Below are 24306 nucleotides of genomic sequence, written 5' to 3'. Positions count from 1 at the left end.
CTCGTCGAAATTCCCCAGCACGGGTGAGACCCTGGTGCATCTACTAGATAATAGTGCATGTGTAGATAGTCGGTAGATTTGACGTTGAACTCGTGGTTAAGAATACAAAATGACAAGTGAAGACATCAAAACGGCCTCAAATGTCCATCGGCGTATGTCTCGGCTGATCTTTTCCCACATAGGAATCGCTGGCTCCATGTATAATAGTGGAGACACGGGAGCATTTAATCCGCCACCCGAAAGCTGCTGCCCGACAGCTGACAAGACCTTGGAAGCTGCAGGGACCGGCCAAATACAACATTGAACCAATTAAGTCGGCGCCTTGAATTCCATCACGGTTCTCCCAAGAACATCAAATTCACAATCTAACCACTCAACCATCCAACACGAGAGCATGCGCTCTAGATACCTTGTAACTATACTCATCTTGTAATAATGGCGTCGCCACAGCTAGCCATAGCCAAAGTATCATTCTCCGCCGTTCTTTTACGTCCAGATCCGACATCATGTTCCCGCGGCGAGATTGACGAGTTTCTTCAGCTACTCGACGCGACCATCTCGCGATGCTCTCCACCCAATGTTCAGGTTTGAGCAACACAATCTTTTGAAATTTGGTATCTTGTGCGACAGCTAAACGGTCGACACATAGAAATGCAAGCAATGGATATTAAAGAACCTGGTCCGGTCCTCTGCCAGGATCGCCGCCTTAGGGAAATATCTGACGGCCTTGGCCAAGTCCTACCCCGTGGAAATCGCCGCCAGCAGGCAAGCGCGTGAGCCTTCCTCGAAACGAAAGCGACTCCATATACTCTACATTCTGAATGATGTGTTATACCATGTCCACATTCGGGATCGCAATTCCGACTTTGCAGAAAAGCTAGAACCGGTCATCCAAGACCTTATTCGAACCGCTGCAGTCTTTCCAAACTGCCCCAAGCACACCAAGAAAGTAACGGACCTTGTAGACCTCTGGGGTGAAAAGCGACACTTCCCAGAACCCTTCATTCAGAAGCTTCGAACAACCATCAAGGATGCGCCAGATGCCGCTGCTAAGGGCGATGCGCCAATCGATGGTGTCCAGGCTTCGGGCGCGGAATCATCAAAAGAAGCCCCTTTCATCATGCCAGCCATGCATGGTGATATGTCTGTATCATGGTACGACTTACCTGCAGCGAACTGGCTACCCGTCCTTGAACCCAATTCAACGAGACCAATGAACCCAGAAATGATCAAGCCTCTGCAGCTTACCGCGGGCCCTGCGGAGGAGAGCTTAATCAAAGCTGTCCAGAATTTGCTTGCCGATGTAGACCGTATCTACAATAAGGACCATCGCGAGATCGATCGATCCACCGAAGACATCGATCAGTTAGGGCAACGAGTTGTGTTGGATGAGATCACTGGCGATGTAATCGACGGAGAGACCTATTACGGCTGGTCACGCGCCTTCTGCGAGAAGATGAAGCAGCGTCGCAAGAAAGCCAGCAGCTCTGGAAATGGCCACCGCGGGCGTAGTATATCACGATCACGTTCAGACTCGCGAAGCTCCTCCCGCGGTTCGTCGCGACCTGCTTTTAAGCGACGGCGGGTATCTAGCTCTCGCAGCGAGAACAGGAGTAGGAGCCCCCGGCGGAGCTACAGCAGAGAACGGCGCCGGCAAAGATCATACAGCAGGTCAAGATCACGTTCACCCTCAAGGGATCGGAGGTATAACCGATCGCGCTCGCAATCTCAAGGACGGAGTCCACCGCCTCCGCGATCGTACGAATCTCCTTACTACGCCGGCTCGAACGGAAAACCGCAGTCCGGCTTTCCAAATCAACCTCCGCACCTGAACCCAAACCCAGCATATCAACACTCAGCGCCTCCGTTCCCACAGTCCTTCCCCTCGCATCCCATGGACCAAGGTCAGTTCATGGTACCACCACCTCCGCCCCCACCACAGAATTACCAAGGACAATGGCCACCGCCACCTCCTCCGCCTCCCGTCGCCGGCATGCCTCCAAACATACCCCCGAACATGCCGCCGAATATGCCGCCGAACTGGCTTCAGAATATGGCGATGGGCAGTTGGCCATCACATCCGTCTCCCATGTCTCCCGGAGGACTTCCACCGCAGCAACAAGGAAACGGTTTCCAGCAATACGGCAGAGGCGGAAGGGGCGATTACCGTGGACAGGGGTACCGCGGAGGTTGGGATCATAGAGGGCGTGGTTGGTGATTGGGCGGGAAAAGGTAGATGTGGTATTTAAACGACCTACTCTACTCAATATTACGAATTAATACGAAGCTCCAGCATCTGTGATATCTAAATACATACATAGTGCAGTGACCAATGACCGTAAACCTAACTCTACCTACTATCTACGCCTCTGCCAGCTTACATAATGATCCTCCGTCGGCTCTCTCGCCTATTGAAATACTTCTATACCTACGATCCTTCATGTTATTAGTCGTCAGGACCTCCACTATGTATAAGCCCATCTGCAGGTACTATGTAAGGGACACCTTTTCAAGTGGGGGGTTCGAAAATCGCACATCTCTAAGCCCGTCTGTCAATCATCCACCGCCAAAGATCATCGTTCGTAACTGCAGCACACCCCTCTCTTGGCCAGACAGATTTTTTTTTCGAGGTTTTTTTCTTTTCTTTTCACCGCCAAGTCATAATCCTATGTAGACGAGGTATACAAGGTAGGTAAGCGATTCTACGTACACTGATTTTCGTATTCAAGCATACATACATGTCTACATATGTTGGTACATACTCACATTTGTACATGTAGCCTGGAATATAAACTGGCTGAACTCCCTGCGTACCTAAATGCATGTTGCGTTTAGTATACATACCTACATACATAGTCTGAATGCATGGCCACGTTTATTCGCAGTAGCCCACACCTACATATGTGTCTATTTACGTACCTACCTATCTTAGGATTTCACATCTAAGCGAGTATACCTATCAATGCCTACCTACAGTATGTGATATATCTACGTAATTACAGATACGGCCATCCGAGCGATACGCAAGATTAGGTATCTTGCTGACGCTCGCAATTTAAGCCGCAAATTCTCTATCATCTCTTCATTCCGTTCAAAATATCTTTGATATCTAATTTGAGCTAGGTATCAATGGTATCGGTATCGCCTTTTTATTCGGCCTTGCCAATAAAATAGCTCAAGCCGAGGTAGGTGTTCTTCAAAACGTTGGATCGGGGGAAATTTGCTATGCTATCTACTTGCTATCTACTTTGGTGCGTGGGTGGTTTGAACGTAGCAATGCTGCCTGGCGTTGCGCGCGGGCAGGCAGCTCAATTCCAATTGTCAGGCGAGTCTGTTTTCGACATATGTTGCGCCATCCGTTCAACCCCCCGCAAGGCGGCTTCGTCGTTCGACGAGCCCCCTTTTCCCATTAAACGCCACTAACGTTCTACGCCTTAAAGTGCGCAACCCTATTTCCTTCCTGCAAGTTTTTTTCTGCAAAGACCTAGGTCAAGCAATGAGCTGACTCCTAACACCATCACTTAGTGCACACCTCGATGCAGAGCTAGATCTGCAGCCCCCCAGCTGCTGAATGCTTGTTACGTAGCTGGCCTAATTCAACTGACGTAGTTTCTTCGGACCATGAGATGACAAGTCAATATAGGGCTTGGGTGTTGGAACCATCTTTCCTGGAACCCCTGAGGGAACCACTCATTATCTTGCGTATAATAAAAAACCCAATGACTCGTCTTCAGAGATATCCATCTCAAAAGGCGTAAGTTGTTCGTAAAGTCTGCTGGTCTGATGGCGAGAGCTGACCGAAAAACTGATCGAACTGAGGTATGATTTGACGGTATATACTAATGGCCTAAATAATTATTAGAATTTTCCCTAGTTTGTTTACTGTAAATATTTCCATGCGACTACTCACCTTCTGGAAATCCTCGTGCAGACCATTCTTAGTCTCACTGCGCAACTTCAAGTCTCTGTATCTGGCAATTGAAGTAAAGAAGTGTAGGAGTGATTTCTCCATGGCCATAGGGTTCTTTTCGACAATAGCAGTGAAGCCTCGGAACGCGGTCGCCTTCTCATCAGATGGATCAACCTCATCCATCGAAGTGAGGAAATCCTCGGCAAAGTTGGCCAACTCCGGAGCTAAGAGTTCTCCATTACCCAGTCCAAGACGACCCAAAGCAATCGCGGCATTCTCGGTGACCCCCTTAGGAATACCAGGGTTAGTGACGATTGCGAGAAAGCTCTGGAAGAGCTCAGGCACGTAAGGGGCCATGTTAGACTTGTGTCGAAGAGCAATCTCTCCGGCGGACCAGCAGGCATTGTTGACCGCTCCGAATCCGCTATCAATGTCCTCATCAAGTACACCGTCCAGATCCAGCTGTGTTAAAAGTGCGGGGAAAATATTCGGCAACGACGGTTGCAACTGTTCAAAAACGTACTTGGCACAATCACCGAGGAGCGCATAGGCGGACTGTCGGACTTCGTCTGTAGGATCTTTCATGCAGAAGGTAAGAAATTCGAAAAATGCGGGTTGGGATTCTTGAACGAGCTGGGCAGACATTGCTGGATCGAGAGCCTGGATGATGGCACTAAGAAGATCCAAGCTGGTGACCAGAAAATCCTTGTCAGGTGTGTCAAGCGATGGATTGTTTTGTAGGGCAAGAGATGCCTCCAAGTTCTGGTGGATAATATTGACGCATCGTGCAAATATGGGCTTCGCATAGGGGGTAAATGCATCATTCAGTGCCATCGCAACATATGACAAGCACTCCAGCAAGGGGAAAAGTTCCCGAGATTGATCGTCGACCTTCTTCCATCTCTCGATAAGAGCTGGCATCAGTGCGTTGACGAGGTCGGGTCGGGCTAGGACAGGACCAATGTGTTCGGCCAAGGTCTGGACGCAGTCATAGAGAATGTACATGTTGCGATCCTTGAACTTCTGGAAGCACTTGACGTACTGCTGAATGATAGGGAGGCTGTACGGCTCCAGTCTCTTCCCTGCTTTCTCTTCGAGGTTCGCAAAAGCTGATGCGCCAGCCTCTTGGACCTTCTTGTTGCTGTCCAACATCTTTGTCAGAATACCTTCCATCATCGGCTCGAAGAAAGCCTGCTTCTGGGCAGGATCCGTCAACTCCGCGGCCCAGGAAGAATAGCGTCCCAATGTCCAACATGTGATTTGACGGACCACAGGCTCAGTGTCGTTCAAAAGGGAGATGAGATAAGGCACCAATTGAGGTAGATGAGGCGTGACAACATTAATACAACCTTCTGCCACAGCACCCAACGCAAGTACCGCAGCCTCCCGGTATGGCCAATCATTGTGCCTCAAATTCTTAGTAAGATAGGGCAGAATAGATTCGAAGACCGGGTCTCTGAAGTCGCGAGCGAACACATCTAGTGCAGCCGCAGAACACTTTCGTAGAGTCCATCGTTCATCCGGATTGGCGTCATCGCCGTCTTCAAAGTCATCAATCTCGCCTTCCTCAAGGTCATCATCCATACTAGCTAACTTCTCATACGCGTTTCCGTTTTGGGCGGCATCCGCAGAACCATCTCCTTTGGCCTGTCGCGTCTGCGACTTCTTTGCAAACTGGGGCTTGATATCCTTTTCCAGGTCTTCCTCGTCTTCGTCATCGGATGCGCCACCCAGAAGAGCAATATCCTCTGAACTATATACCATGCATTCGAGGAGAACCGGGATGATCTTGCCGATGTACGGGCTCAACGAATGCCATAGATGCTCATGCTCTCCAACCGTAAGCCAGAACTCGGCTGCGTCAGTGGCCAGATCCTCGTCATCACTTTGTTGCTGAGTGATGATGTAATCGACAAGGTCAGGGAGATGAGGCTGGATCTTGTCTGGGCGAGACTCTACAAGTTGGGCAAATGCTCTACAAACCTGTCTTCTCACGTCGTTGTTGCTGTCCGATGCCAAGGCGAATAGGTGCTGGAGCAAATCATCGATGGAGTTAAGCATAGCCTGAGACTTGCGAGCCGTGAAAACGTTGATAGCGGTCAAGGCATGAGCGCGGACCTTGGGCAACGGACTCTTAGTAGCCTGTATCAACTTCGGAAGGATGAAGTTCAAAGGACGTTCACCGTTTAGTTCGCGCTCTAACATTTTGGTGTTGTCTTCGCAGATCTTGGCCATAGCCGCCATAGCACCCTCTTGCGCCTCATTTGTGAATTGGCCAGTCTCGTTGCCAATCATCTTCAAGAGTTCCGGTAACAACTCAGGCCAGCTCATAATTCCACCTCGGCGAATGACCTCGGTTGCGATCACTCCTGCATAGTTGCGAATCTGAGAATTCTTATCTTGCAAACACATAGGGATCCCCATCTTAATCAGGGCGAAACTATCGTCGGAAATTCGTTTGGGGCCCGGCTTGATGTTGTTCTTCAGCATAATGGCGGCCGACGATCGAATGAGAAAATAGTCTTCAGCTGAACATTGTAGACCATTAGGGGGCTCTTGGCTGGAGAATAGATACACAAGATAATTGTTTATATCGGGATTCGATTTCGCTTGAGTTAGCATCTAAACAGAGAAGAGCTTATGTTAGTTGAGTCACTGGAACTATAGGCAAGGCAAGCTACAGCTGTCGCCTATTCATATGAAATAGGATAGTAATTTAAAGGATGTCTTACAATCTCAGCTTGTTTCTGCGCAGCTTTATCGAAGCCGCTGAGAGAGTCCTTGAGACAAGCAGCGAGCGTGCTCAAGGACTCGGGTGATGGTTGCCACGCCATGGTGGGCGGCGGGGCAGTTTGGTACTGGGGATGTGCGCTTTTTGGGGATCTGGGATTCGAATATGAAGCGCTTGAAGATTACTTAGTTCTAGGGGGAAAGAGAGGAAGAAGAGTTTGTAAGTGAGTGAGTAGGGGAGAAGGAGGTCAAGAGTTGATTGTCAGTAGTAACATCGGTTCTGGAGATGGTGGGGTCCTAAGGTAAAAAAGATGGACTAGCTGGTGTTGAAAACAATGCGGTTAAGTGTGGTAATGGTAAGTTGGAGGGAAAATCGGTAAAAAAAGACTAGTTAAAGAGGTATGGTAAGGTATATGTTGATCGTCTTCCTTATTAGTTATCTGTTATATGGTACCGTCGTCGTCTTCTTTTTCTAGATTTCTTTTCGTCTTTTTACTTCGACAGTTAGTTCTCTTAATCAGATTATCGCGACGATACAGAATGATACAGAAAGGCGGCAAATGACCTGTTAAGATCAAACTTGGCCTTTTTTTCTGGTGGTGGTTTGCGAGGGGAGACCGTGACCCGTTCTGCCCGTTCCGGTTACTGAGCCTGGTCCCTGATTGAAGGGTTTAGGAATCCTCTTTAGAAAAAGTTCAATGGTGGGGGTGTGTCTGATGGCAGTCTGATGGTTGTTTTTTACGTTTTCCTAGCTCTTTTAAGAAGTGCGAGGCGCGGGTAGTAGGTACATGTGCTCAGAGTGGGCGTATGGGAGGGCCCTCTGACGTTTAGTGGTATCCATAAGGCAAGTACGCTATGTGCATACTAGACACCTAGCGCATAATCGACCATATCGATACGCTCGTTGGATATGTTAACCCTCGCTGGAAAGAGCCGTCTTGTGAAAACCAACATATCAGAATATTTTTAGCGCACAATTGAACCTAGTAATATGTAGGTAAAAACTAAGACTACGAAGACGCGATATTGTTAACTCCGTAATGTGTATCTTCACGTGCATATACAGGTATCTAGGTACACGAATATTTGTATAATGCATGCCAAGACGGTAGGCATGTTCATGTAACTACATACAGATAGATTCCCTTCCATCTTGAACTCGTTCTATCGTGCCTTAAAATAGACCAAAGTATAGGTCAATTGAACATCCCCTGAAAAGCGGTTCAATTTACCTAGTCTAGCATTACCTATCATATTTATAATGATAGTCGATATAACTGCTGAGATAGGGAGGTAACTGGTCTAGGACACTGTCGACATTGCCAATGAAGCTAGGTATTATATAAAACGGATACCGGATGCTCAAACAGGGAAGCCTAAAGCCGACCAACTTTTAACAGGCTTAGAACCAGGGACTCGAACCTGTTCCTCCAAAAAAAAAGAATTGAAAAAAATCAGAGGCTTCCACAAGCAACATGTGAAATAGACCCTTAGGCTAGGGCCGGGATCTATCCAAGTAGCCCAGGCCTTTGTGTACTGTTAGCACTATTTGTCAGATAAAAGGGATAAAAGGAAGGCACCAACAGGCCTAATAGGAATCGAACCTAAACTAACTTTTAACCCTCTACCCAGTATCTAGACCAGGGCAGGGAAGTGACGCCCCCGGCGGCACTCTTAAAAGAGATTCAAACCGCACAACATGGGATCGAACCACATGGTCGATGCTTAAAAGCGACGCACTTACCACTGCACCACCTGGACGAAATCACCAGATAGAAGGAATAAAAGGAAGGCACCAACAGGCCTAATAGGAATCGAACCTAAACTAACTTTTAACCCTCTACCCAGTATCTTTGTCGTAACCTGCAAGGCGCCAAGTCGGACCAGAATACGAAATATGCATACGTATGAAGGCTATAGTAGCTGTTAAGCTGCCACGCACAATAACTCTCTGTGAAACCAGCACCAATACCCGCGTGATACTGAGTCAAACAGCCTCTAAAGACAACCCCTGGGAACAGTGTGGATGCAGGACAAAGGGTACGGTCAGTAAAGGGGGCTTGTTTTGTATCAACAACGACCCCATGTAGAAGATTGCAAATTGGCAAGATGACAACTATCCTCCATATCTTTCTTCGAGACATCTAGGTGGAAAGAGTGGCCAATAATTAGGGAACACCGCAACGAAACCAAACGATCCTTTTGTAAGACATCGCCCCGCAATCGACCTCACCAGTTTACCAGTATCAGGAAATAGTTCCATAGTAGAGCCCCCCAGTATCACGGGATTCATTTTTGCTGCCAAGTATGCATGTTCCACCAGCGAGCCAGATACGGGGCGACGACGAAATGACCAAGCGCTATAAGTTTGTGACAATTCTTCAAGCCACTTTGATGGCGGATGTTGTGTAACTCGGGGATCTGCACAGGAGGTTATTTGATCCGCCAGCTCTAGGCGGCGCCTTGCCTAAACCCTAGATGTCATAGACCTGAGATGGTTGGGTTGCACATGTATTGGGAGAGGATCAAGGGTTCAAACATATGCAGATAACCACCCGAGCTGCCGAGTCGATACAGGTCAAACTACCGTTATAACGATTCAATCATGGCACAACCACCAAATAAGCGCTTAGAACCGGGATGTTTCGATTAGATGAAGTTTGTACTTGATGGTCCTCAGCCGCCACATAGGATATGTCAAGGTACTAAGAATAAGGGGCTCGAATGTACGTTCCGAAAAAAAGACATCGACGGCTGATGTATTAATCGACTAGATTTACTTCGAGGATATTTTTTCATGACGTCCCTGTATGACCCGTAGTAACTAGGTGGCCACCTACACCAGATGAATTAGACGAATATATGGTCTATTCAGCCATCTCAATGCTCATAGTCAAGTTCCTCCCTCCTTCGACACTATAGAATCCATCTACCCATGCTTAATGCATCAATATAGTGAAGGGCAGGTATCTCTAGATATGAAGAAAGATATCCGTTATCTCTGTTCATGAAAACAAATAGCCAAGTGGTTGCGCTGCCTCGAAATCTATAAGATCATGCTCCAAGGGAAATGTCGGATCCCTTTCTTCACATGGGTTGCCAGTCTCCCAAATATTCAGGTTTGCGTATCTCGTGTAAGTCAAAGAGCATAAGCGCTTCCGTCTGTAAAAGTCCGATTATTAGCGCAGGGGTGGCTGCGCCGGTATCTTCTCGAAGATATGGTACTATGAAGTGCTGGTTCCGTTTGGTAAAGGGTCAGGCGGCTTAATGACACTCTGGAGGTTTTCGAATGAGACTTCGACGATTCTTTTCAAAGCCTCCATCTCTTCCTCCACTGTTCCACCCAATCCAGTGTTGGCGAAGCTGATGGAATTGCCAACATAGATAGGCATTTGTGTCCTCTTAGCCAATATTTTAGCCAGCCGCGTTGTGAACTCTATCGTTGGCTCCACGGAATAGATTGTTGTTGAAAGTGGCTGAGTTGGGTTATATTTCTATGAATGGGTATATCGGTCAGTTGTTCATCTAAGATAGGCCATCGGGGAACATACGTCAGGTAATGCATAGACGAAAGATCCCATTGGAGCCGCATTGTCTTGTTCATCCGCAGCCACTGTTGTGACAAATAATAGAATAACCTTAGATTTGATGGTCAATCGTAGGTGAACCTTCGTGTCTAAAGACCGTGGCAAAGGGAACGAAAGCTGTATCGGCTCATCGATAACTACTTCCATTATGCATATATTCTGGTGATATGAGCGTTGGTGAGGCTGGTGTCTAGTTGATTCACTGGACGATTTATCATATGAATGAGTATTCCTACAAACTAGCCCAAATACCGTGGATCTCCTGAAGAATCTCCGGAAATTCAGAGTAGGTATTTTGAGAATTCTTGCAGGGTTATCTAACGTGCAGCTTTGATAGATTACTGGGTATGTGTCTAGATTCGATGTTGCCTTAAAGCTGTGTTATAAATTGTGAATGTGAAGTTGAGCTTGTTTGGTTGTACAGAAGCGATACCCCACATTCGTTGCAGACAGCTGGGAAAGCCCGACCACCACCTACCTGAATATGTACCTAATATCTAACATCATTACGTATTACTAGATACCTGAGACGGAAGCTACATCCTGGATTGGCATTGGAAAATACCTGGGGTAGCGGCGCTCCGGACAATCTTAGCGATTAACTTTAAACCTTCAAATGATCTTATAGGTACCAGGCCGCGGATGTCGAAGAACCCGTTCAACTCCCCCAATCTCATTTATCACACACTAGATTGGCCTGAATACATTCATTCATCCATACGGATCGTTACGCTCATCTTTATGAGACTAACGAACCCGTCTTTTTAGAATTCTATTAAGATGTGCTGGGGCTAGTAGAATTACTTTAAATCGCGTGCCCCTCAGTCCGGAGATATTCACCCCACCATCATCATAACCGGGCCTCGAGATTTGGGGTGACGATTATCCAAGACTACAAGATCTCATAATTTGGTTTCCAATTTCACTTCTTCCCTCTTCTTCTTATCCTTCTTTGAAGCCGGCTCACCGTCATAATGGAGTCGGCAAACCAGGCTTATGAAGATTCCCAGTGGAATGGCGTAGAAGAAAATATCGAGGACCCGGAGGAAATCAGAGTTGTATTCCAAGCACTCGATTCATTTAGGTTAGTATATCATTAGGTTGTTGTGTCGTTCAGTCAAGCACATCCATCTTGCGTCTGAGAGAGGGGGCGCGATTTTGCTTCCAGTAGGCATCAAACACCTTTCCTATAAGTCGCTCACCCGCAGCCCCCTTCCAGATCGTTGCAAATGCTGACGAATCTACTACAGCCAATATGCGAAAACGGCCCATCTGAATTGTACACATCTGCGCAGACAGGCCTTCTATGCTCTCCCCCAAGCTCACTGGCAGTTACTCAGTCAGCCACCATTCTCATATTTGGATGTGTTGAATCGAGTGGACGACGCCATTGAGAGCAATGCAGAGTTAGCCCGTATTATCGTTAAGGTTGGGTTGCGATCCTTCGGTATGATAAACGCTACTGCGGAAAATGAACTCGTCATGCCCGAAGATTGGTCTGGCATTGCCAAGTACAATGATCTGGATAAGGCTAGGAGCACTATCCGACAGTTTTACCGTGACTGGTCTGAGGAAGGTGCTGTTGAGCGTGACGCCTGCTATGGCCCAATATTTCGTGCATTGGACGCTGAGAAGACTAAATATCCTGACCGACTGCCCATGAAAATACTAGTTCCTGGTGCTGGACTGGGGCGCTTGGTTTTTGATCTCTGCTTGAAGGGCTACCTGACTGAAGGCAACGAGATCTCATACCACCAACTGCTGGCATCGTCGTATATTCTCAATTCTACGGAAAGAGCTGGCCAGCATACCATATTCCCATGGATACACTCCTTCTCTAATCATCAGAGCCGTGAGAAACAGTTCAGGTCCTATAAGATCCCAGATATTCACCCTCAGACCACACTTGCAAACGCTCAGGCAACCGGATCCATGCAGATGTGTGCTGCTGACTTTCTCTGCCTATACGGGGACGAAAGTCATAAGGATACATATGATGCCGTAACCGCTGTCTTTTTCCTAGACACGGCGCCGAATCTGATCCGTTACCTTGAGGTTATCCGCCATTGTTTGAAACCTGGGGGAGTCCTTATCAATGTTGGACCTCTACTATGGCACTGGGAGAACCACGTTCCTAGCCACCATGGCTACGACGGAGATGGCGACTACGATGAAAACAACTCCTTGGGCATAGCGGATCCCGGAAGTTTCGAGCTTACTGATGACGAAGTCGTCGCATTGGTAGAACGAATGGGCTTCATCGTAGAAAAGCGAGAAGCGGGCCTGTTCGCGCCTTATGTGCAGGACGCCGAGAGCATGCTGCAGACATTCTACAAAGCCAGCCATTGGGTTGCGCGAAAGCCCAACGATGTATCTGAGGTCAGTCAAAGCTGATATGTAAACCACATCTCAGAACAAACTTATTAGATGGATTTGATAGGGCATTGCGTCTGGAGTCTGAGCTCGCATTTATAATGATACCATCTACATATTGCATGGGAAAAGAACGAAGCTACGTCTAGGTTTTAGCATTGAACAAAGGTACAATAAGATGAGACCACATTAGCATCCATAATATTATTCCTACAAATTTCCTCACTTAACTCCCTGGGCCTATTAATATAGTGTACAAATCATAGCTTAGAGTCCACCCCGGCTAGCAATAAACCACCACTGTTCCATAGGGCGCCACCATCGATCTCTATAGCCGCGCCGTTGACATGCGCGCCTGCCCTGCTCGCGAGATAAACAACCACGCCGGCAATATCCTCCGGCCTCCCCAACCGCTTCGCCGGGTTTAACGAGGCGTGCAGTTCAGCACCACCGGACAACTCGATCAAGCCATTCGCCATCTTCGTCGGGAAGAAGCCGGGACAGATGGAGTTGACCAGGATATGTCTGGGCCCCAGCTCGACCGCCAAATTGCGGCCCAGGTGTATAGCGGCGGCCTTGCTCGCGCTGTACCCGAAGGTGGCCTGCTGGCCGAGGTGTCCGACGCCCAGGCCGGCCGTGCTCGCGGTGATGATGACGCGGCTGGGGTCTTCGAGGGTGGCCCGCTTTTGCAAGAGAGGCGCGAATTTCTGGACGGTGAGGAAGATGGACTTCACGTTCAGATCCATGACCTTCTGGAAGGCGGCGTCCGGGTGCGTGTCGAAGCGCTCGCCCCAGGTCGCGCCCGCGTTCGCGAAGAGGATGTCGACGTGGGGCGTGTGTTTCGCGACTTGCGTGACGAGGGACTCGATGCCGGACAGCGTGCTGCTGTCGGCTGGGACGGAGATCGCGAGGGCGCCGGGCTGCCGGTTCGGCAGCTGGTTTAGTTGCGCCACGGCCTTTTCGCAGGCGGCGGCTTTGCGCGAGGTTATGAATACTTTGGCGCAGCCGGCTTGGAGGAAGCTGTGGTATCGGGGGGGTTGGGTCAGCTTATGGCATGTTGCTAGACGGTAGGTAGAGTAGAGTGCATGGAAATAAGATGCTGGGAACGAATTTCGTGGTTTTGAGAGAAATGAACTATATGCCGTAGATACGTATTCTAAGTGACTGGTAAGGAAGGTAAAACTCACGCTGAAGCCGCATTCAAACCTAGGCCTCGCGAGCCGCCAGTCACGACGGCGACCTTCCCCTTGAGGGAGAAGAGCGAGGGAAAGTCGTGGAGAGCTGTTTCGTCGGCCATGGCTTATACTTTCGAGCTAGGTAATTAACGAATGGTGGAGTAAGCTACAAGAGCGCTTGGAGGCTTTATTCAACGCAACAGAACGCAAATCAAGTCAAACTAAGTCGATTCGATTCAATTGTTTGTTATGGTAAGTTTAGAATGGCTGGCAGACAATAGATGAAGTGTCTTTGAATCATTGAAGCACTATCGATAATGATGTCTTAGGACCTCGGAGCTGTTCTAACGTAGCATAGCGCTGTAACATAACTCGGCCTCCCCGCAAAACATGCCGAGGTTCGTGGTGTGCTGAATAATCCACCGAATATTTGGAAGAGGTTCATTGTTAATAACACAGAATCGTTTCAGTAAATGGCAGGCTATTGTGGGCGAGATAATTGATATGCACGGAACACACAACCATGTTGAGTGGCACGCATGATGATTACAGGTATCTTGGGTCCCTTGCATTGACCGGTATCCTAGTACAGCAGTCAACGACTATCTACCTAGTCATCATAGGTATCTTCCGTTGGGTGATCGTTCATAGCAACATCGTCATCCTCATCATACTCATCCTGCTCAGTTTCATATCCGTATCCCTTTAAATAATCCTCACCTTCCTCTTCGTCATCATCGTCGTCGTCGGAATAGCCATCATACTCTTCCACATCCCCATCAATATCCCCGTCGTCATCTTCAAGATCATAAATTAGGTCATCAACTTCCCATGGATTCTCCTGTATTGCCTCTTCTTCATCGTCGCTGTTTCCATCTAGGCCTCTATCGTTTAAATTATCGCCCCCAGTGCTTGATGGCGTGCCTGCTGCAGTAGACCCGGGAATTTGCTTCAGCTGTGGAGGCCGGCGTTTGCGTGGAATTCTTGTAGTATCCACATCTGCGATCGGGCGTAAAAATGGCTCGAGAGTCAAACCCAATGGCTTCTCAGTCTTATCAGGCCACTGTCGTAGCCTCTCGGCAAGAAAGGAATTGTATAGGAAGCCAGGCTTTTGCGGATGATCGTCATCCGAACCCATTCGACCCCTCTTGATAGCAATCATCTTAACCTTCATGATCATTTTAATTTTCACCCAAGCACTCTTGAAGTACCATCCCGATTCAATGTCACACTCAGTCCTCAAGGGAGCTTGGTCAAGCATATTGCGGACAAATGGATCGGTGATATCGCAAACCTGCCAGAATTTCCCATCAGTCGAGTAGTCTTCCCCATCCCAAATGTGACTTTTCCGATTCTCCCTATGATGCTTTTTGATTTGGCCTTTCCTGACGACCTCCCACGGCACCTTCTTTGTGCCGATTATATTTCTCTCCAACTTGAAGGCGAGCGTTTGGTAAACTCGGTTCTTGGGATCAGGACGAGGGTCCATGCCATATTTGACAAAGGCATCTCGCCATGGTCCGCCCCTGAACTGATACCCAACAAGCTGGAGGGCTATTCTCATAGCTGAATCGGTATAGTTGCCTGTCACACGGTTAAGAATGGCACGGCGCGTCCATATAGGCCTTTCTTCCATCAAGGCATGAAGCTGCCTCATTAATGATCCCGGTATAACCATATTTGGCTCTCGCCGCGGTTTCTGAGGTACGGGATATGTATTATGGTTGATAAAATAACCGTAAGAGTGCTTCTTCCTGCCTTGGATGTTGATTAATTTCTGATTTCCCATCTCATCTCCTTCCACTTTGGTGTTAGGATTCTGCTCATAGTTGTAGTTAAATCCAATAATCCGGTCTGTGAAATGTGGCGGGGGCACGATCTCTTGTCCAGGATCCGATATTACACCAGGAGCAAACTTGATTTCTCGTAGTTTTGAAACTTAAAGTAACAGTTAGCAACTATAGCAGGAGATAGCAAAATTTTCTGGTTATTTACCTTTCATTGGAAGCAGGTTCTCTGCCGTCTTCGTCAAGAACGAAGATGGGACGTTGGCAAATTGAAAGTCAGATAGGCCTCGATACCTGTGAGTATCCTCGACCTTCCCAACGGCTTCTATCTCGTAGTAATCGAGATTATCTTGCATCTTTCGGAGGATAGACTTAGGTCGATCACGCCGGCTCACAGAACTCACTTCATCAGCTGTAGCGGTAGCGGCTGTCCCATTTGTGACATCAACGTCACCGATGAATGGGCCATTGCTTCCCCGCTTCCTTTTCCTACCTGTCCGCTTGGGGACAGTTATCTTGAGGAGGATGTTGTTGGTGGCCGCATGATGCGACACAATAGGCTTTGATGTAGGATTATCAGGTCTAAACCACAAAGGCACCGAAGTAGGCTCCGGCGTGTCGACAAGAAGCTATCATAATTGGTAAGTTGAGAACTTTACTAATGAGTTGATGGCAAAAATAGGGGTATATGTAGGTACCTTTTGAAAGTCTGGATCCACTCCGAATGTATCGAGCCCTTTGTCAAGATTTATCAGGACGCAGGGATGCTCTATGGCAACTATTTTCCTCTGAGGCACATCTAATATAGGGGCGCCTTCCGAGTCGTCGACATCGTATTGGCCATCAGCAACATATTGATATTCCAATTCCATTACGTTGGCTGATGGCTAATGTAATCTTGGGGTGTGTATCGTGGACAACTCCAGAAATCTGTTTTCTGATCTGCAGTGAGGACAAAGACCGTGCTGCAACTTCCGAGAAGCCCACGATCTTCGTATTGCACTTATACAGATCCCTGTGGCGATATGGTTGGAACTGTAACCCTATGATTGATAGTATGAGACAAGCGTACAGAATCAGGATAAATCTGACGATTTGAACTCTGAGTATATGACGCAAGTGCTTCTTGATTGACTATAATGAAGTCGCACAATGGTTTGTCATATCAGGTATATTCATTCTGGTTGCTTTCTTGAAAGCTTGACGAGGTCTCTAAAACGTTGGTGTTGAAATGCGAATACAGTATAAAACATAGTGCGACAAATCTTAGAGAAAAGAATTCAGCCTATGAGCAAAACCCAATTAGATGGCACACAAGTAAAGTTAGAAGAAGGACAGTAAAAGTTGTGATTATCATATACTGTGTTGGGTATTTTATGTAGGTACATACTACTAGTATGTACGAAGTATATATTGATGTTTCTCTGAGTGTCGCAATTTCCTTTGCTACCGGCACATTCCTGGTACGTACCTAGGTACCCATTGCGCCACTTATCCAAACTTCGTGTCAGGGTGGCACCTGTCGTCAAACGTATTGGATGGAATTTGATTGACATAATTCACATCTGTTCATATACTCGGGATGTTGTCTTCTTTTTGTTTGATAGTCCAATATGTAAGGTACACAAGTCAAGGTAAGGATTACCTGTTAAAATACATATGTAGTAATTGCTGATATGGATTTAAAGAATTATTTGCGCCAAAAAGCATGTTGTAGCTGCAGGGAACATGTCCTTTAGCTCACGAGACTTCCATGAGGACACCCTGCCCCGCCGAACTAATATCTGATTCGACGCGGCTCTGCACCACTAGGCCCACCAAGGCCCACTAGCACAAATCTATTATGCAACAAACTCGGGCTAAACCATACCTAGATCCATCCCGCCAGCTGGCAGCGACCGAACCCTTGCACAAAAAACATACCATGAATGCATAACACACGAGCCCATGCGCAAAAAGAGGGAAGCGTCTTAGGTACATAGGCACGTTATTTACCGTTAAGAAACTTCACGACGCTTAGATAGTTGCTATGAATTCCTGAATTGACCAATTCTCCGAAATGACTTGAAAACCATTGTTTACTTAAGTCAAAATTCCTCCTTATATCAGGGTTACCTATTATTATTGGTTATGTACATAGAATCCCAATCCCGTTGTTGCTGGGATACCCGTTCCGTACCGCCGCTTCCTGCTGTGTCTGCTGTGTAGAGCAGACGGTAGGCCAAGATTGAAATCTGGAGGTAGGTACGAAGCTACGAAGCTACGTACCTACATATGTACATATCGCACATATGATAGCACATACCACCTACATATGCCGTCCCCTTAGCCCTGGAAGATCACCAGAGTCCCTAGAGTCCCTAAACTCCCTAGAGCCAACGGGCCTACAGTACTTCTAGTAGGCCGCTTTCTCCACCTTCCACAACGACAACTCAAACTTCATATCTGAGGTGTCCGACACTGAACATCGACAAATAACTCGTGCCCTTCAAGCTAAGAGGCTCAATTTGAGCCATCTTACATGAAGTTATTGCTATTAATGTTCTATCCTTGACCGTCACAAGTCTAGTTACCTACCCACCTTATGCGACAGCCGTAGCCGCGCCGCCGCCCACCTCCTTACGCCTAAATCTTGGGACCCTTCTATCATTTTGATTCTTCCCTCGCCTCAAACAGACGGTGAAATTCACATCATAACTCTTCTCTTCGATCACGCAACCTTTCCCAGGCCCGATACCGAATTACGTTACATATTTTGGATTTTTCGGAATCCACCACAGCGACGCGTCTATCCGCATTAACACCACTTCAATTTCCTATACGAATCCCTTAAAGAGAGAAAGTAGAGAGAGTCGGGCGTCCCCACCCCACTATCAGTAGGGGTTGTGACCTACAAGATGAAGCGCTTCAGCCGAGCCGTATGTTTGCCCTTTGGTTACAGTTGGCTCTTCTCTACGTAGACAAACCTTTAGCATACCATGCCAACTAACCATCGTTCAATAGCTCTCGCGAGGGAAGGGCGATAGCAAATCCTCCAAGAAAAATAAGGATGCTAAGGATGGAACAGCTTCGCCCTCCTCCAGCGGTTCCCGGGAGAACCAGTCGCCTGTATTGACTCCCTCTTCGTCCACATCGACTTTGAACGACATTAGAAATAAACCTCTTCCCCCTAACAATGCTGCAACACACGGCGGTGATCATAGCAACCCTGCTTTGCAAGCCCAGGCTGGTCAGGCACCCGGTCAAGGTGCCGCCCCCGATAGATTTGGCAACGCGGCATCTCAGCAATCACCAAATGGCGCTGCTACTCCTTCTCGACACGGCGGTACTCTCCCGCCTACTGTGGTTATTAGCCCTAGTGCTCCAGTATGTTACTCTCCTACTAACAAAATCGAAACTTTTTACTAATCTCGCTTTCTTTAGCACATTCCACCTCCTGGCGCAGCCGAGACAATGCCCCACGACCTCGCACCACCTAAGGCTGGCCAGAAGTCGTTGATGTTTGATCGTCTCCACCAGACACCGAAGGACGTCCCCGAGGGTCTCCGAACACCTCGAAGACAGAACTCGTCGCGATTCGATATATCGACGCACCGAGAGCTGGAGAAGCTTCCAGGCTTCCACGAAGTATCACCCAACCGTCGACAGGAACTTTTTATGCAGAAGATTGATCAGTGCAACGTCATCTTTGACTTTAATGATGCTAGTGCCGACATGAAGTCCAAGGAAGTCAAGCGTCTAGCTCTACACGAGCTACTTGATTACGTAGCCAACAACCGCCAGGTTATCACGGAACCCATGTACCCCCGCGTTGTGGAAATGTTCTCCAAGAACTTGTTCCGCCCGATCCCTCCACCAATGAACCCCCAAGGCGAGGCATTCGATCCTGAGGAAGACGAACCTGTTCTTGAAGTCGCCTGGCCTCATATCCAGGTCGTCTACGAGTTCTTTTTGAGATTCATCGAGAGTCAAGACTTCAACACCAACATCGCCAAGGCTTACATCGACCATAGCTTCGTGCTCCAGCTCCTGGAGCTTTTTGACTCGGAGGATCCCCGCGAGAGAGACTTCCTCAAGACGACTCTGCATCGAATTTACGGAAAATTCCTCAACCTTCGTTCTTTCATAAGACGTTCGATCAACAACGTCTTTTTCCAGTTCACCTACGAGACTGAGAGGTTCAACGGCGTGGCCGAACTTCTGGAAATTTTAGGATCTATTATTAATGGATTTGCTCTTCCCCTCAAGGAGGAGCACAAGCTATTTCTAACCAGAGTGTTGCTACCACTCCACAAAGTTAAGAGTCTTAGCATGTACCATCCCCAACTGGCGTACTGCATCGTTCAATTCTTAGAAAAGGATGCGTCCCTGACTGAGGATGTTGTGCTTGGCCTTCTTCGATATTGGCCTAAGGTAAATAGCACGAAGGAAGTTATGTACCTCAACGAGGTAGAAGACATTTTCGAGGTGATGGATCCTGCCGAGTTCGCCAAGGTTCAGGAGCCCCTGTTCCACCAGCTTGCAAAATCGGTCGCAAGCCCGCATTTCCAAGTTGCGGAGCGAGCTCTATACTTCTGGAACAACGAGTATTTCTGTAACCTCGTAAGCGACAATGTCGAGATCATCCTACCCATTATGTTTGCGCCGCTGTACGAGAATTCTAAAGGACACTGGAATAGGTAAGCAATTTGAAGGAGGGATTAGTTCTTGGATCTAACAAGACAAAATAGGACTATCCACGGAATGGTGTACAATGCGATGAAGCTATTTATGGAGATCAACCCGCAGCTTTTCGACGACTGCTCGCACGAGTATACGGAGCAGCAAAACAACGCTGCTGCGAGAGAAGCTCTTCGCGAGAAGAAGTGGGCTGCCATTACGGATCAAGCGAACAAGAGGAAGTCGAACGGCACGTCTGGAAACGGTCACCCGACCACGAAGGTGAACATATTGCCACGAGTTGACGAGGCTGACACGGTTACGGAGGACAACCAAAAAAGGCTGGATTCACTGAAGCTACAGGATGCCGATCGAGGTAATCGCCGTCCGAATACCCACGAACGACAAGGTTCGACGGGATCTGCAAGAAGCCGATGATTTTGTTTTCTTCTCCTTAGGAACATTTCGACGAATCGCGTTCCGGTGATACTAGGATTCTCTGGCGATAGACCTTGTAGTGATGATGAGCTGGTTTACACAAACCTCCAAAATTCCATTTCGATTTACACCATACATTTTCACTGCCCATTATTTTCAGCAACCATCGAACTGCAACTCCTTCAGCCTAATTCCCATAACGCTCGGCATCGATCATGTTATTATTGTGGGCATGATCCATGTTCCGATCGAAACCGATGAGGGTGGACTTAGGAAAGTGAGTTTTGCGGTTATATTCGGACCCGTAGGTGACAAATTGGCTTGGCCGATCCCTGGGATGTGGGGTACATCTCAGGTGCCAGGTATTTTCTTTTCCAGTACATACTTGGCGGCACTCTTTCATCATTCAAATTCGCCTACCGTCTATAGCGAACGGGAATAGGCAGAGAGTTTGGCTTACGTGTCTCTGGAATTACGCCTGCTCTTACGAATAAGAGACCCCAACAAAAGTGATTATCGTTGCAAGAGAATACATCTGGAGAAATAAGAGAGGTGGACTATCCTTTGAGACGCACGTCGACGAGGCGAGTGCAAGGAGGGTGAGATGGAAAGTTTCAGGAGGCGTGATAACTCCCACATGTACGGATTTTGTCAACCTGTTGTCATTTGTCATCAGGACTTGACGAGTTGAAACAAAAAAAAGCTTTTGACTCTTTTTGCGGCGTCTAGAGGAAGGAAACAGGGCAATGAGATGACAACGCGGTTCTTCTTTTTTTTACTTTGCAAACGATAATGCGATCGATTCTTCATAGACCTGTTTCTTCTTCGCGGGGTGTTCTTTTTTTTCACACGCAACTTTTTCCTCTTTCTCTTCTCTTCTCTTGTCTTGTCTTCTCTTCTTCTATGAACCTTTGAGTATTCCTAATTAACGAACGAGACGATGGTGATGAGTATTCCATGTACCCTTTGTCATGAAGTGAGATGTCGCCGAGACTGAAACGAGATGTTAGTACTGTTATGGAGTTGTCGAGTTTGTCTAACCCAAGGGTTTGATCGCTGGAGACGAGCAGTTGGTACTATGGAGTGGATCAGTTGAGTTGTCGCCGAAAGTGGTTTATTACTGACGAGGAGAGAGATGTTGTTGAGGACCGTGAGCTTGTTGCAAAGTGCGAGATGTCAAAGAGCTGGGCAACTTCCGGCAAGAGGGAGTATCTGCTTACAGTACCTATTCCTCTTCCAACATCTGTACTTAGCATCAATTTCTATTCTTTTTGGGGTCAAAAATCCAGGGTCTTTTTTTAAGAGGTTGGGGTGGATGGACTGATTTGGATCATCTGGACTAACTCCCGTCTGTCTAGTAGCAAGCAGCTTTTAGGAAAAGTTCTTTTACGGACTGCCTTGTTCCTCTTGGTCTGGGGTATCTTGGATTACGTACATAGGTATTCTACGTAGGTTTGACTAGAGACTGTAGAAGCATACTTACAGCTACCTAGGAGGAAGACGGGTGTTGATAAGTATTGACAAGTATAGATTTAATACTTCTTTACGAAGATTTTATCATTAACTAATCTCTCTTTTTCGAGAAGACAAGGGCTTTCCTTTTTTTGCCAGCAGTTATGTTGAATGGCATATATACATTCCTCCTTTTCCCCTCTACTACTCCTACTCCTTGACATATCCCAAAGCCTGTCCCATCTTAACCCTCTGCCCCTTCTCCACAGCCCAGACGAACCCGCCCTTCGCGCCTGGATGTTCGGCAACCGGGGCCTCGAACACGAGCACGATAGTACTTCCAAGCTTAAACCCGCCCATCTCGTCGCCGCGCCTCAGCGCGTGGCCTCCCAACACGCGGCTCGCCGCACCATACGCCGCCTCCGAAAACCCACTGTATGGCTCGCCACGGGCGGAAGCCTCTTCGGCCGCGCGATCGGCCGCGGTGTCGGTGAGAAGGGAGTTGGTGCGCAGCTCGCGGTCGAAGTTGACGGTGATAGAGCCCACGTTCGTCGCGCCCACGGGCACGAAGCTGAAGAAACCCCAACGCCAGCGCCCGAGCAGGACCACGCGCTCGTTCAGGGTGAAGAGCCCGGGGAGCGTGCGCTGCAGGTACGGCGATACCGAGTACAGCTCCCCGGCGAAGTGGCGCCGGCGCTCGACGACCCAGTTCGCGGGAGAGTGGAAGCGGTGGTAGTCTCCCGGCGCGAGGTACACGACTGCGTAGAAGAGCGCGGTGCGGTTGTCCGGGGAAACCAGCGCGTACCATGGCTTTTCGCCGAGGGCGAGGTCCGCGCGGACTTCGGAGACGGCGCCGGGGCTGGAGGGAGTGGCGGCTTGGTCGTCGAGACGCTTGGTCTCGTGGCCGTCGTCGGGGCCGGAAAGGAGGTTGGGTAAGGTGTAGGATATGCCGTTTACTCGTGCGAATTCCTCGTCTGAAGAGACGAGTTCTTCGTCGCCGCGCTTTGGCGACCGTGTGGTCGTCTGGTCGTCTGTGTCTAGTTTCACGCCAGACACGCTAGGTGTGGGCGTGTGTTTGCCCAATAGCGCATCTATGGTATACGTCATGCCCTTCACCTGCTCGATTTCGTTACCTTCGATCTTACCAAATTGGAGCACACGCCCATCTGATGGTGACAGCAAAGCATCCGGATTGGGGTCTAGGGGTCGGACGCCGGGTTTCAAGGTCCGGTAGAAGAAGGATGCAAGATTCGGGTACACGTGAAGATCTGGCTCGGAGACCTCATCCAGATTCACCCCGAAGATAAAGGAGTAAAGCTTGAAGCCCGGGACCCGAAGGTAATACGGGATAGTGAGCTCGTTGAACTTCCCCCATAGTCTTGACATAGCCTTTAGCGGTAGTGTTGACATTACTTGTACTTGCCTAAGGAGAGCGGGTCAGCCATTGTAGCAATGACGAGTCTGGTGATCCACCATGCGTCGAGCACATACCATGGAGCATCTGGTCGTATTCGGGGCCGCTTTTTGGGGCGGATGCCATCCTCATTGGCAGCCTCCCTGTCGAGTCTTTCCTTCTCACGAGCTTGGGTCTTGTAGAACTGTACGAGACCGAGAAAACCAATTCCCAAGCCTACGGGTATAGGATACCACCTTACTTTCGTATCTTTCAGCGCAGTCCGTAACCTTGAACCGAAGCTCTCATTATTCTGATATTTATGTGACGATCGATGGAAGCATCGTTTCGGAGTAGCGACGAATTGTCTCGCTGATCGTCGTGTCGCAGCAGTGTATGTCTGTCGTAGCATACATGACGATAGGGGGCGCATCGATGCGGGCGAATACCCTCGGATCGTGGCCGAACTTAGACTTGCCATTGACATGTCTTACGTTCTGGTTTAAAATCTTAGAATAATGTCATTTGGATTTTGAAGAAACCTCGACGCTAAGATAGCTTAGTCTTAAGTCGGCGCATATAGGAAAGATGGTACTGAATTAAGGATAATGGCATTCGTTTAATACTTAATAGCTGTCAATAGAAGAAAAGGGGTCATTCAATTCTGTATAAACTATGGTTTTAATTGGAGGAGTTTAGACTTTAAGGATTGAAATCATTCGAGATCTCTGATAGACCTACATATTGCATAGTGTAGCTACTGCACCTTCAGTTTGACCCTCAATGACGCAGTGTTAGTGGA

At 48.1% G+C, this 24306-nt stretch overlaps 7 protein-coding genes across 7 annotated transcripts; 3 read left to right on the top strand and 4 right to left on the bottom strand.

Annotated features, from left to right (window-relative positions):
- The first annotated feature begins 315 nt into the window (after positions 1 to 315).
- F4807DRAFT_440986 (uncharacterized protein) lies at positions 316 to 2355 on the top strand. The gene is made up of 2 exons (XM_047999341.1): positions 316 to 585; positions 650 to 2355. The coding sequence occupies exons 1-2, from the start codon at positions 436 to 438 to the stop codon at positions 2216 to 2218; spliced, it is 1719 nt and encodes a 572-aa protein (XP_047850445.1). The 5' UTR covers positions 316 to 435; the 3' UTR covers positions 2219 to 2355.
- Positions 2356 to 3584: 1229 nt separating this feature from the next.
- Positions 3585 to 7124, bottom strand: F4807DRAFT_246938 (ARM repeat-containing protein). The gene is made up of 3 exons (XM_047994350.1): positions 6643 to 7124; positions 3911 to 6532; positions 3585 to 3847 (listed from the first exon to the last, which is right to left on the bottom strand). The coding sequence occupies exons 1-3, from the start codon at positions 6742 to 6744 to the stop codon at positions 3746 to 3748; spliced, it is 2826 nt and encodes a 941-aa protein (XP_047850444.1). The 5' UTR covers positions 6745 to 7124; the 3' UTR covers positions 3585 to 3745.
- Positions 7125 to 10712: 3588 nt separating this feature from the next.
- On the top strand, positions 10713 to 12863 carry F4807DRAFT_246911 (N2227-domain-containing protein). The gene is made up of 2 exons (XM_047994349.1): positions 10713 to 11311; positions 11478 to 12863. The coding sequence occupies exons 1-2, from the start codon at positions 11202 to 11204 to the stop codon at positions 12619 to 12621; spliced, it is 1254 nt and encodes a 417-aa protein (XP_047850443.1). The 5' UTR covers positions 10713 to 11201; the 3' UTR covers positions 12622 to 12863.
- On the bottom strand, positions 12861 to 13897 carry F4807DRAFT_464153 (NAD(P)-binding protein; the record flags this gene model as incomplete). The annotated part of the gene is made up of 2 exons (XM_048002082.1): positions 12861 to 13620; positions 13788 to 13897. 2 exons carry the CDS (start codon positions 13895 to 13897, stop codon positions 12861 to 12863), a joined length of 870 nt encoding a protein of 289 aa, XP_047850442.1.
- A 347-nt stretch (positions 13898 to 14244) lies between these two features.
- Positions 14245 to 17182, bottom strand: F4807DRAFT_440974 (uncharacterized protein). Its single transcript, XM_047999340.1, has 4 exons — positions 17034 to 17182; positions 16261 to 16847; positions 15771 to 16191; positions 14245 to 15713 (listed from the first exon to the last, which is right to left on the bottom strand). Exons 2-4 carry the CDS (start codon positions 16432 to 16434, stop codon positions 14386 to 14388), a joined length of 1923 nt encoding a protein of 640 aa, XP_047850441.1. The 5' UTR covers positions 16435 to 16847; positions 17034 to 17182; the 3' UTR covers positions 14245 to 14385.
- Positions 17183 to 18459: 1277 nt separating this feature from the next.
- F4807DRAFT_453709 (protein phosphatase 2A regulatory B subunit) lies at positions 18460 to 20659 on the top strand (the record flags this gene model as incomplete). Its single annotated transcript, XM_048000498.1, has 4 exons — positions 18460 to 18480; positions 18566 to 18928; positions 18986 to 20241; positions 20293 to 20659. 4 exons carry the CDS (start codon positions 18460 to 18462, stop codon positions 20657 to 20659), a joined length of 2007 nt encoding a protein of 668 aa, XP_047850440.1.
- Positions 20660 to 22226: 1567 nt separating this feature from the next.
- F4807DRAFT_440970 (phosphatidylserine decarboxylase) lies at positions 22227 to 24301 on the bottom strand. The gene is made up of 2 exons (XM_047999339.1): positions 23603 to 24301; positions 22227 to 23534 (listed from the first exon to the last, which is right to left on the bottom strand). Exons 1-2 carry the CDS (start codon positions 23989 to 23991, stop codon positions 22322 to 22324), a joined length of 1602 nt encoding a protein of 533 aa, XP_047850439.1. The 5' UTR covers positions 23992 to 24301; the 3' UTR covers positions 22227 to 22321.
- Positions 24302 to 24306: the final 5 nt, after the last annotated feature.

The sequence above is a fragment of the Annulohypoxylon truncatum genome, assembly GCF_022578515.1.
Source record: "Annulohypoxylon truncatum strain CBS 140777 unplaced genomic scaffold F4807scaffold_38, whole genome shotgun sequence".
NCBI lineage: Eukaryota > Fungi > Ascomycota > Sordariomycetes > Xylariales > Hypoxylaceae > Annulohypoxylon > Annulohypoxylon truncatum.
Note: the sequence above shows the minus strand (reverse complement) of the source record. Positions and strands in the feature narration are given on the sequence as shown.